The sequence below is a fragment of the Malurus melanocephalus genome, unplaced genomic scaffold (genome assembly GCF_030028575.1).
Source record: "Malurus melanocephalus ecotype Western Australia unplaced genomic scaffold, MMel_1.1 scaffold_29, whole genome shotgun sequence".
Taxonomy (NCBI): domain Eukaryota; kingdom Metazoa; phylum Chordata; class Aves; order Passeriformes; family Maluridae; genus Malurus; species Malurus melanocephalus.
This window is the reverse complement of record NW_026623261.1, coordinates 697,654-711,112: the sequence shown is the minus strand read 5'-3', so window position 1 is coordinate 711,112 and position 13,459 is coordinate 697,654. Positions and strand designations below refer to the sequence as shown.

Genomic DNA, 13,459 nt, shown 5'->3' with positions numbered 1-13,459 from the left:
TTTTTTTTGAATTCCAAACCTATTTCCCACTTGGGTAAGTGCAAAAGAATGAATTCAAAAATTTCTATACAACCTGTCTCTCTGCAAACTTAATTCTACAATTTCCAGCTGAGCAAAATTGTCTTTACATCACGAAAACATATGCTTCCCCTTAATAAAGATTTAAATACAGGCACTTCAAGTCTCTCCCTTCACTTTTACAATGCTGCAGTAAAGGATTATCCATGCGAAATTATACAGCCAAGATCTCTGCTGCGAGTCGGCATGGTTCCGTTGTTTTTCATGGATCAATTAACACACACTGGAGATTTTAGCCATTCTTGTCTGTGATGGCTAATTTGCCTATTACAGGGAGCTGAGAGCCATCTGTGTACATGCCATAAGGATACAACAGTGAAATGAAGACTTTAAACCCACAGAACAYGACCCGTGATTGTAAGGCATTCAAAGACAAAAGAGGATACCTTACCTTTGGAGCCTGCAGTGCATCAGACATTCCTTGCTTAGGCACGGCAAAAGCTGGTGGTGGTGCTGTTGTTGGCTTTTTGGGAGGCCTGGGTGGTGGATGAAGGGTTATGTTTTCATATCTTCGCAACATATAGTATTCCTCTTCGCTGACCTCTTCCACCATTGTCCTCATCACAGGTGGCACAACTGTCTGGACGTCTTTGCTGGGCAAATGGACCAACATGTTCAAGCGAYACACAGGAATCTCCCAGCTCTCCACCGGACTGCTGGCGCTACCGATCAGCAAGTAAGAGTCCGTGATTTCTTCTTCAAGCTGCAGACCAGGCRCGGCTGCCAAGACATCTTCCTCAATGGAAAGGTCCCTCACAGACACTTTGACATTGAAAGGCAAATGGAATTCTTTGCAAATCTCAGAAAGGTGGTACTGTTTCTTGTCATGAATCACTTCCACAAAGCCACCTTCCATGTACATAGGGAGGAGAACTTTTTTATGTGTATCGCTTTGTATTTGCTCACAAGCTAAAACATCTATGAGTTTCTTTCTTCCCTCATGCAGAACTTCACTAGTCTGGCGTTGCTGAACTAGAAATTGATCTCCAACTGAAACAGAAAAAAGTTCTTTATGAGGGGAAGTAAAGGCTTTAGTTGCTACAACATGAAGCTGTTCTTTTTCGCTTCTTGCTATCTCTAAGTCGTAGGCAGTTGGAAACTCCCGAGGTCTTCTCTTGAACTTTCCTTTGTAGCTCATAGGGATTAAAAAATGTCTTTTGGAGGAATCACTTCTCATCTCCGAGGCTAGGACTCTTGCTGCCTGATACTTTTTGTAGATGACAATCTCTTTCCCTGTAGAGAATAAGTTATAAGGTTTTTGGCCTCCTGAAGGCCCTTCCATTATCTCAGCAACCATAGGAAATTCTTTGCTTGTTCTCTCAAATATATCTTCCAAAGAACAGGGCTGAAGGAAAGAGCCAATATCATAGCAGTCTGTTATATCCTTGACCTCAACATCCAGGTCTGAGAGGATATGAACTATGTCCTTCCGAACTGAAAAGAAACAGAAATATATTGGGGTTTGTTTCCAAACTGACATTAAAATAAAATACACAACCTGTTGGCCAGATACTAAAAGTACCTTCCCTGAGGTGTGCACATCCATGTGCAAATGTGTACCATTAACAGGGCCAGCCAAAGTCTAAGCTGGAATTTGAGATATATGGTTATCGGAGATGCATGAGACCACACAAATGAAGAGCAAGAATAGGGCATGCAAGTGAACAAAAGGTTTAAGACAAAGAAGACTACAGTTCACTATTTTTCCCGCAGCACCTCCAAGCTTAATCCATTGTTTACCTTATCAAATTCTTTCTTGGGTGTGAGCTGCATTTTTATTCTTGTATTTCGTTGTAACTAGGGGCTTCCCTAAAAACAAGTGGGGAAATAATTTTAAAAAATAAATAGCATTTGGATTCATTAACAATGTGTTGCTGCTGTGGCCAGTGTGGGAGAAATAAGGTGTTTTGATATTTGTAAGAATAACTTAAACATAGGAAACAATAATTTAAACACAGTAAATAATTTAAACAYTATTAGGAAATAATATCACTTAAARATGGCAGAGCCTTTGTATAATAAAGTTATTGTTTATGAATTAAGACATTTTACTGTAACACTCTTATCTGGAACTGTTGCATCTTTTTCTGCATCACCTGGTTTTATTCACTATCAGAACTGAGCCACTGAATTTAACAACCAGACAGGGCACAGCAGCCCCTTTTATCACAACTGAACTTGCAAAATTTTGAATGCAAAACTTCCAAGCACAAAGCTGACTGTGTAACTAAGGCTTGTTTAAGAATTTGGCTCCAAGTCAGTGACACCACAGACCAYTGACCAAAGCAGTAAAATTTAACAAGCAAATAATATTTAATGACTGTCTTCAATAAGACTTACTCTGCACAGACCTACACAAAGGGATAGTACATTCTGGATTCACACTTCCTTGAGCAGGACKTACCAATATTTAACACTGCAAAGGTGGTATCAGGTGCATTTTATAAGACAGCGTTCTATGACAGTGATTCAGGTTCTGTTTGTTCCAACTCTACTTTTGTCACATTGACACCTTCAGGTGCTAAACATCTTAAGCACCACAAGGGAAAGACAGCTAAGGAAAATGACTAGCAAAAATGAAAACTTTCTATGAGCATTTGGGGGAGTTCCTCTCACATAATTTGTTCATTATTAATAATGAGAAGTATAGAGGATTCCTGCTCACAGCCTGTGAAAACATAATCAGTTATCCCAGTTATCAGGAATCTTTTTTTATTGAACAGTGGATAGTATTTCTCATACTTTATCTTGTCTCTATTTATAGTTCTCCTAAAAATGGTGAAAATCCATTTTTCATGGTCCACAAGAAAGTAGTTAATCATGTACCATGAAGCCTACTTTTCAAGTATTAAATAGTTATTTAGRACATATTTTAATGCTTCTTAAATGTAAAGGGCACTGTGAAACTTAAAATACAAACAACCAATACACTCCTCACTGGAATAACTGTTTGGAAGACAAGTGAATGCCAAATATTTCTGAATCTTCTGAAGGTTTTTAGGGACATTAAATTCCTATCGATTCTGCACATATATCTAAGTGGGCACAGGAATACACCTAAGTCAGAGCTTCAGGAGATAAGCTAGATTTCTAAATCTAGCTAGAGTTACAGCAAACAGAGTACTTTATCTTGTGAAGTTATTTTTTCCAAGCTCACACATTAAATCGCAAGCAAGCACAGCTGAATGTCTAATGATAAGCATATAACAGCTATGGTATATTGAGTTAACAGACTCTGCCCACTTTTATTTCTTTCTCATTTGCTTACATTGTTCAACAGAGAAATGCTCAATTGTGAAAACATTTCCTGCTTAATATGTTCATGACTGGCACATTTCTGTTAGGATTTAATTTCTAAGAAGCTCATTGCTTTGCTTCTAGTAAATACAATAAGCAGCAAAATTTCACAAACACTAAGCTACTATTCTGCAATCGGAACCCAGATGTTTCAATGTTTTGGTGGAACARCTAGAGCAACTAGTGCCATAGATATTTTGGGTTTTTTTAATAAAAACTCAGAAGACAAACTTTCAAAGATATTAGCTTTCTAATCTTTTTGTTTCCTCAAATCCACAGGTTTCAAAAATTGTCCATGATTTTTTTCTGTTTATGTTCTGTTGACATTTRTTTCTGCAAGAGAATAAAATTATTTTCTTTTTCTGTGACATCCTCATTCTGAAAAGTAAATGGTAATTAAGTGTATTGCAACATGTATGTCTCTATTCTTCTACCTTCTAGACACAGTCACAAATGATCAAGTGGTTTCTTCATGGCCAAAGTCTGAGACACAAAGAAAAAGAATCTGAGAACTGAACAYAATTCTTAACCTCAACCTTTTCACTATACAATATATTTTRTTTGCAGTGATTGATGATTTAATTMTAATGAACAATAAAATGGCAATAGAAAGAAATGCAAGGCAATAATCTGAATTAACACAGATGATAAATAAATAATACTAMTTTTATCTTTCTTCATCTTGAAACTAATATCAGTGGGAAACAAGGATTGGGAATTTTTGATAAACTGAATCTTTCATGGCTATTTCAAGCAAATGTTGAGTATTTAAGGGTACTTCACTACACCAAGTTTAGCAGAACACTGATTTTAATTCCTACTTACATTTCATTATTGCCTGCATTTCATAGACAGGCATGAGGATCAAACAGCCATCAAAATTCTCAGGAAGTGGACTGGAGTAGTCCCACRTATGTAAAGTATTGGAAAGTTTAACAATCCGGTATCTCCCCTTAGGGATTTTCCATTCTGCAATCTCTTTTAGGGTGTATATCTGGTCATCTTCACACTCGTAGAATTGTCCTTCTTGCGAAAGGGGCAAAGTAAAGGAATGAGACTCATTGTTTCTGACCACCACACAGCCCACAGCCATTGTTCCATCGACCTCTTTCACTGAGTTGAAGGTGATCTGCTCACCACGTTTGACAGTGARGTTTGCCAATTTTATATCTTCGGCACTGTAGAAACAAGGATGGCCAAACCTTGCTGGCCCRATAGAGACTTTTCTTGTAATTTCTTCAATGCTGAAATATGGWGTCTTATCCGCCACAACCTTATAAAGACCTAAGAACAGAAAACTTGCGTTATAAAAAGGGAAATACACAAGGCAAGTCATGCCAAATTTTAGACTGTAAATGTTACAAAAATGGGGAGCAAAGCACATCAAATGATTCATAGATCATAGTTCGGTTGCTAGAAATATGACTCTACAGAAATAATATCAGCTGCACTGTACCATATATAGGCAGATGGAATTAACCCTTTCTACTGTGTATTTAATATGTGACATCAAACATTCTTAAGTCCACAGATTTTTTTTTTTTTAAATCACAGAAAAAAAGAAGAATTATCTAAAATTCCTATCTGTCTTCTCAAAAAAACAATCTATAAGACCTAAATGCATATATGGCATGAGAAAATACAACATTAATGCGATCAGAGAGCGCAGGGTAAGTTTCTGCCTAAACATCCATACTACATAACCTTCCACACACAGACTGGGAATTCCTAGACCAAGTCTGTTTAAAGATACATCACAAATGAAAGAGTAGCACCTACAGATAAGAAAGAGCAAATAGATTTTAGTGTATCTGATAGCCCAATCCACCAGCTGGATTAATTCAAAGTCTGGGTGCTATAGCCCTCCGCTATCATGAGGCAATTAAAATGCTGAAGTTCTGCAAGGCAGAAGCTGTATTTGAGCTTCCCTATCCCCTAGGGACATTATTACTTCATGTTAATCATGCCCTTTGGATCTGTCTCATTAGGAGTTTGCATTGCAAGAAAAATGTGTACATTTCTGTATTTGYGTGAGGGTTTTCATAAAGGAAGATGAACTGGAGAGTTGAGAGGACTAAAAAGCAGGGCTTAGCTGAACTGTATGATTCAGCTGTGYTCTTCACAAGGTGTGGCAGCATTGGGCATGCTGCCTTATGGAATTGCAGTGAAGTTTTCTGAGACAGACATTGACAAAGGCTTGCTTTCAAGTGAATATAACCCAGCATAGAGGTTATTYGTAGGACAAGTTTGCCAGGCACAGATCCATAGCTATGTCTACAGTGACGAAGAAGCCAAGCTCCCTGGGAGGTTCTGTGTCTTTTCTCCTTTTGTCTGATACAGCCAAATAGCAAAAAACCTATGGCTCTGCTCCTCCACACTTTTGATTCCTGCTGCTTTTCTTAATTTTAGTGACACAATACTTGCTTAGGCAAGTGAAGAGCTGTGTTGCCTTGCACACTTAGCTGCTGTATTGATGAGAGTCCTGAAGTGAAGGCACCTTAGAGCCACCTCTGAGAGGCTATGAACATGCAAAGTTCAATATGTCTCTCTCGAGATACAAAATAGGTAAACATATAGAAGATTCTTTTGGTATGTTGGGTGGAAGTCACTGTAGTTCTTATCTAACTGCCTTAATCTGCCATGGGACCCTCTCATAAATGGTCTCCTTGATACTATATATATGTAAAAAACAAAACAAAACCACAAAACCTCCCAAACAATATTATCTGGAACTACTCAGAATCTTATTAAAATCACTGTGAACCAAATTGCGAAAACAAATGTTTTCCAACCTAGGATAACAAGGAAATCTCCAGGAGGAGGAGACATATGGCAAGTTTGAGATGCTAAAATTTGGACATTTTGAGGTCAAACAAAAATATTTTTGTACTTTTCCATAGATTGTAATATGACTGAATCAAATTCACTTAGACTTTCCCAAGAGATCTTGGTGGACTCTTAGGGGGAAAGACAGATGGAAAAAGCAAATCTGGAAAAAAAAACCCATCTGGTTTATCAAGATCTGGCATTATTGCTCCTATAGATATACTTTCTAAATGCAATCTGGTCTAAAACCAAAGTGCAYTGATGCCCAATGGTTTGGGAGAAAATAAAACATTCTGACAAACAAGGATTACACATATAGAATAACACTACAGAAAATATAACCCTTCCACTCCATGAAACCTCTGYACTTAGTGACATTTCATTAGGTGAAGTATCTGCCTAGACATAATATGATGATTAGTAAGCCTCAAACATCATCAGCCAATCTATTCAGAAAGTTTTACTAATTGGTGAACAGGTTGATAGAGAGATTGAGAAACTGAGAAAATTATTTTCACTGGTATGGGAGAGAAAACATAGCCAGGGGATCACAAGACTGAACGTGCTATGGGAAAGCATGTTTTGCTTGAAGGATATTTTTACCACCTTTTTACAGAACAGTATACGCAGCTCTCTTTTACTGACTGTAGTGTAAAATGTACCATCCTGGAGCTTTATAGACTTCCTATATTCAGTGTTAATTAAAATCCTGAAGGAAAGGTGTATCCTTTTTACTCTCTTTTCCCCACACAAAACTGAGAAAACCAGTAGTTAGGTTTGCCTAGTAGAGTTGCAAGCAGTCTTCAAGGAAGAAGAAGAGCAGAAAAATCATCTGTCCCAGACTCGCAGTTTCTGTTCCCCAAGGTAATGCCAAAGATTGGGAAGAGCACAGATTCTGTCTTCTCTGGAGCTGACTTAATCACTATTCCTCTTTTCCCTCACCTCCACCACTCACTCTCCACTTCTCCTTACTTTGGCATCCTTCTCTCCTTATCCTATCCCAAAGGGCAGCTCTCCATCACCTCCTATTGAGATGAGCCTTCTAATGCCCAATCCCGGTTCTTCCCGGGATGTGTTGCGTGGTCCTGTCTTGTGCCTTGCAGAGGCTGAGCRCTCAAAGAGACAGTCATTCTCAGCTGCCTTTCTGTCAGACCACGTAGGAATGAGCAGCAGCAACAGCCAGGGACCTCATGAGAACAGGGGCAGTCCAGTAATATTTTTGCAGAAGGRATACAACAGAATGAAATGTATTTTTGCAGAAGAAGGACTACAACAGAATGAAATGTTACTGTTTGTGCTGGCACACGGTTCAGCTGTTGTGCAAATTACCTGCCTGCTAATTTGCTGGTAGTGAAAATTGTAGCTCAAAATGTGGTTAGTTGTAGCCATTGAAGTGTCTAGAGTAACAGCAGACTTCTTTTTTTTTTTTTTTTTTTTTTTCCCAGAGTATGAGCACAGAAAGAATAGCCTGGCCCTCTGAGGCATGAAAAAGAACAAATTAGAATGAGGATAAAACGAAATAACACAGATAGTGAACTTGCGGTTGCAGCGGTTTCTCTAATGCAAAGGGCAGATTAGGCCTTTATCAAGGATCTGATTTGCCAGAGCAGAAAAAAAGGAATTCTGAAGACTGCAAATATGTTCAGAAACACAAAGGGTAAGGCTCGTTTAAAGCCAATGAGCCCAGTTCTTCGCTCACAGAGCCGCTGTCCCCAGAGAAACTGAAATAGGAGCTTTGCTCACTTGTGCCTGCGTGCAGACAGTGAATGGATACATCAGCCCAGGGCATGCCCAAGGACCCATGTGTCGTGGTTTGGACTGTGTTAAAAGCCAAAAGCACTGCACCCACGACGTTCCCTCCCTTCCCCCCCGCCAGAGAGGAGGAAGGGAGAGCAAAAGCCCAATTAACACGAAAATTTATGGCTTTCAGATAACATAACATAATTGAGAGAAAGATACATATATGCTCCAGAAAATRGTCAGACAGGCTGAATAACTTAAGTTGCAAAATAGATTTATTACTAAAAACTACTAAGAATACTACGGCACCGGGGAGGGGAACAAAGATAGGGAAAAATTTACAAGGAGAAGAAAAATAAAAATGGACATTTTAAGACACCTGTTATCCTTTCCGGGGACCCGTCTCTTTCCCAGATCCTCCCTCTCCACCCCCCCCATGTTTTCCCGCACATACAGGGCACAGGAATGAAAGTCTAACATAGATCAAACCACTCATTACAGTTGTCGTCCAGCATCATAGGAGGAGAGTTCTTACAGCTCCAAACTATGGAAGTTCTTTTCCCAAGAAACAGTCAGCGTATAACTGCTGATGGCAAGGGATTCTTTTCTTTACCTCGTGGGAGAAAAGAAAAAATGTTCTCTAAGGCTGACTATGTTATTTTGGCAGCGTAAGGCCACTATCACAAATCTCCTGGCAGAACACAGCTTCTTCTAAGCATCCACTTGCTTCAGACATGGGGTGGAAGCACCTCTTGCCCCGTAGAACACAATTTCTTCAAAGCGTCAACTTGCTTCAGACGAGAGGGGGACGCAAAGTCTCTTCCCTCTTTTTGGCTCCTGATCAGTTCAGTCCAGTCCTCAAAGGCTAGTTTTTTTTCTCAGAGCAAGGTCACTCTCTTTTCTATACAGGTCTCTCATTGAAGAAATAGTCCTTTTGAGAACAGTTTGTTTTCTCCATGTTCGAGCACCACAGCAACAGCACAGCAACCCATCCCATCCCATCTTCTCCTTACTATGATCTTGGGTCTCCATTTTTCTTCTTACATCTCCTCACCCTCCTGCTCTGTTTTTTCCCAGTGCATGATACTAAAACTAAATACTAACAATCTAAAAGCTACATGGCGGCCGCCCCTATCTTGTTTTGAATTTTTCTTAAGTACAAGACAATACGTCATTACAGAGGTGTAACCAACCTGTGCAATTGGCCCAGGCCTGATGGGCAGCCTGCCCATCAACCACAGAGCCACAATGGATTGGCTCTAAAACACAGGAGGCAGGGCTCCTTTTGCTGGAGAAGAAGGAGAAAGCTTTCTAGAACTTCCTCACAGGAGCCATCTTTGGTTTCTTGGTCCCATCCCCCCACCACCAAAAAATCGGACTGAGTAAAACTAGAACACCATGGCAAAAGAAATGGAAAAGAGTATCAAAGAAAAAGATTTCTTCACACCAGCACTGGCAAGAGAGCAGTGTACATACAATGTAAATACAGGGTCAGCCTCCTAGAGGCCTGTGAATGCTTTTATTTTATTAAGTCAGAGGCAGCATGAAAAAGTTCACCTGCAATTCGGCCATGTTTCATGTATAATGTTTCAGTTAGAGTTTAGCATGTGTACGTAATAAAAATGAAAAAGAAAAGGGTCAAGAAAGAGCGAGAGACTGGGAAATCTTGACTCTGTGGAGCAGAATCRTTCTTCAGCTAAGAACTAAATTAGAGAAATGACAAATTTACGTCTCACYAAATAGCTCTTGAATGCTTAAGAGTGCATATACAGAGAAAAACAGGAGAGAGGTGCTCCCTGTTGGGCTAATAAGAAGTGTCATTATGCCCCTCTTCAGTGCTGCTGTTCAGTAATACCTGTCATGTGGAGGATAATAATGATAAATTTCAGTAAAATGAACTCTGAATTTATTTTTCAAGTGAAATAACCCAGTTTTCTAGAACACTGGTTGGGAGAGTTCATAACTATGCATGAAAATTGTAGTGATTAGATCGAATTTGAAAACTCGCTCAGTAGGGCAATGGCATCCAAATGCCAAGTTGTGAAACTGATCACTTGAATGCAAATAAATCCCGATTCACCAGGTTCAGGCATTCAAAATCACRAGTCATTCTGCTTTAAAAATCAGAAATTTTAACATGAATAAATTTAAGATTACTTATATCCCCCTGTTGTGTTGGATATTTTAGGATTCAAATGTTCAACCTTATATGCCAATCAAGATTTAGAGTATGACCTTCTATTGGTACATGTATTTTAGAGACAGAAGAAATTCTAATAATATCAGAGAAACTTGGATTTCAAGAAAAATACCAAGTATCTTGAGAGTTCACAGGAGACTTGTATTTCAATATCTCTAGATAGCCACAGATAATGAAAAGGTCTTTGAAATGTGTGAAAGTGAAATGAGGATATGCTGGGGGGGAAGTTATAAATACACAAGTATTTCAAAGAGAATCCTGTATTTTACAGATGACAAATAAAGGCATGRCAGAACACCTTTTCCTGTAGAATTCAAATGAACCATTTAATTCCCATGGACTTTTACGTTTTATTTGCTTCAAGAAGTGTGTCTTGTCTCCCTCTGCAGAGAAAACACATCCCAGCTCGAATACTGGCATAACCCAAACCCTATCCATGCACGTGCAGGCACTCTCACATGCTCAGCAAGACTTTAGAGGAGCATCAATGAGGTTATTAAGTCAAGCACTCAAACACTAGAAAACACTCATATTATGTTCCCCATGCAGCATCAATTTAATTTCCCATGTGCTTGCAATACAATACAGCGCTAATTAAATACTTACTTTTTTTTTCCCTACAAAACTGTAGTCTCATTCAGTGCACTCACTAGACTGACAGCCAGAATGAGTCCTGGGCACAATCTCAGACTCTTGTGTCCTGTGTGTGCTCTGTACTAGTGTTTCCTGTCTGAAGGTGTCCCATACCCTCTCTCCCAGACTCCCTCCCACTCCCACTGCCCTCCTCATGCTGTTTTCCAGCCTGCTCATCTCCTTTCCCCGAGGAGCTCCCATTACCTCTGCTGCCTGCAAGACTCTCAGCAGAGCAAATGCCCTACTTAGATATTTGTGGATGGATGGGACCTTCCTCTGCTGCTGAAGCCATGTGCACCTGTCTCCAGTCCCCAATCTTTGCATGGAAATTCTTCATCCTTCTGTCCTGCTCTGAGGTACAAACTTTTTCTATCATTTTCCTGACAGTTTGCCTCCTTCACTTCCTGCACATGGGATACACACATGGGATACGTGCTTTTCCCTCTGATCCATTCACTTCCCTGTTYCACACTTGCTAGGCCCTAACAGTAGAGGAACTGATAGCAGATTTCAAAAATTAATAAATATGACATGTGATGAACCAGTGCTRGGTTCAGTACTTGGCCAGCTCTCCTTAACAAGGCAACATGAAGAGAGGTAGATATGGTTCAAATAACCAGTGAGTACCACATGCCAAATTTCAAGTCCATCCTCCAAAGTATGAATAGATTTGGATTTCTCTATAGAAGAGTTAAAGTGTTTTTTAAAACAGTAAAACACATCCATTCCCCTCTGATCCTGTTTCCACATATAGAGAAGCCATTCCGGCCACCATAGTTAAGATAAATCATTAAAATAAAAGCAGAATGCAAAGCAGAGCATTGAAAATATTTTATACCTAAAATAATAAAACGTTGATGTAGTAATGGTAAATAAATTATAGTTTGAGTACACAACAAGGAAGATTTCAGTTCAGACAAGGTTTGACAAGGTCAYAAATAAATGAAAAGAAGATTTTTGTTGTAATTCTTACACCTAGTGACCCCAAGTGTAGAAAGCATTACTACAAAACTTTATAATATTAATATCTTTTGTCCAGGTTTGAGAAATGACTATAAGAGTTGAATTTTAAAAATTAGTTGACTATGTCTTGTATCATCTGATAAAACTSTATTCTTGACAGCTGAGTTGTAACCTCAAATATCAATCAAGACAGCAAATCAATAAAATGAACAAAGGCGATTACTCAGGGCTATAATTCCAAAAAAAACACGTATGCATGAAATACTGTACCAGGAAAATTTAGTGGTAATTCCACTTTGGCTGAAAACTGGCTGACTTCATTATTCTCCCAGATACTTGCTATAAGCTTATTAATTTTGAAGCCAATAACTTTAATGACTTCTCCTGTTGACAGGGAACATTCATTTCCAAACATCTCATAGACGGATCCTGAAAAGAAATACAAAAGGAAAGAAAAGCATTATTTGGCTTTTTCTCACTGTCAAGTGTCTTTACCTCCTTGAGTGAAAACAGAAATWGTACTTAAACTATATGAAATAATACTTGTGATAATTAATCCAATTTTAATTTACTTCCTCAGGGTCATAAGAAAAACCATCTTGTGACTTCAGTGACTTCTCTATCAGCTCTGTGTGTACGCTGTTCTTAGATGCATGTAAAGAGAACAAGGTCTGAAGAACTTACATTTCCAGATTATTAGACCAAAATAGGATGAAGTTGAGCATAGGATTACCTGGGTTGTGAGGAGCTGTCTCCTGAATCAAGCAGGCAGAGGAGCTCAGGCACTTCAGGTGCCTCTGCACAGCACAGGGCATAGCATATCCCACAGGAAACAACAAAATACAGCAGGAGATAAAAACCCACAGACCCTAGAAGGTGCCCAGAGATAGGRCAGGAGACATCAAAGTTCAACCAGCATTTGAGCTTCCTGTAGTAACAGCAGACCCAAAGAAAATACAAGAAAYTGGAAAATTGGCAAATTAACAATGACAATCCCTGTCCCGTGTTGAAGTGAGCATACTGATCCTGAYCTGCCAGCAAAAATTCCCTTTTTGTCTGTGATGTTCAGAACTTTGAGAATAGGAACCAGGCAATTCAGCCAAGCATTTCAGCACTTCCTCAGCAAAACCTAGAACTGCATGTTGTCCTGCCAAAATTAACCCTCCCTTCTCCATTTTAGTTGTGGTCAACCTTTACTGTTTCAGGAGTAGGTGCACAGGGAGAAGAAGAAAGCCAAAAAGCCCAAAAGCCCAGTTTTGCAGAAGAAGGAAGATTCTTCCTGGACTGTGCAGGAGATTAGCAGGAACTTTGGGGCAGGAGGTCATGTAAAGGCATGGTACACATGGTGTTCCATTTGCAGATAGAATTGCATTGAACATAGAACATCAGAAGTGTCACCTTTAATAATAGCTTCCATTCTTCTCTGCATTTCCTCTAAAGAACTTACCAAGATCTGTCCTGAAGTGATGTGGATGTGCCCTTTCTGAAATCTCATCTCAAAGTTTCATTTCCCTTGTGGTGAGAAGCATTGTTCTCATTTCCACTCCCGATGCATCTGTGAGTGTATTCATTTGCTCTCCTACTAATATTGTTCTGCTGCTTAAAATACCTTTTTTCTCATTTCTATTTTTCCCTTCCCCAAAGGGTTCTTAGGGTTAATTTTGCCCTTTGCTTTATCTCCTCTGAGAAGACAGATTTTCCTTCACACAATTGCTCTAAGCC

The 13,459-nt window shown here is 39.2% G+C and overlaps 1 protein-coding gene across 2 annotated transcripts in view; it reads right to left on the bottom strand.

The window, feature by feature from the left end:
- THEMIS (thymocyte selection associated) overlaps nt 1-13,459 on the bottom strand; it is a 75,207-nt gene that overhangs the window by 49,210 nt on the left and 12,538 nt on the right. For both annotated transcript variants that reach the window (XM_057363584.1, XM_057363585.1), the window contains exons 2-4: nt 12,008-12,166; nt 4,201-4,659; nt 470-1,512 (exon numbers count right to left, since the gene is read on the bottom strand). In XM_057363584.1, the coding sequence (XP_057219567.1) occupies nt 470-1,512; nt 4,201-4,659; nt 12,008-12,166 (1,661 nt within the window). The remainder of the gene's footprint in view (nt 1-469; nt 1,513-4,200; nt 4,660-12,007; nt 12,167-13,459) is intronic.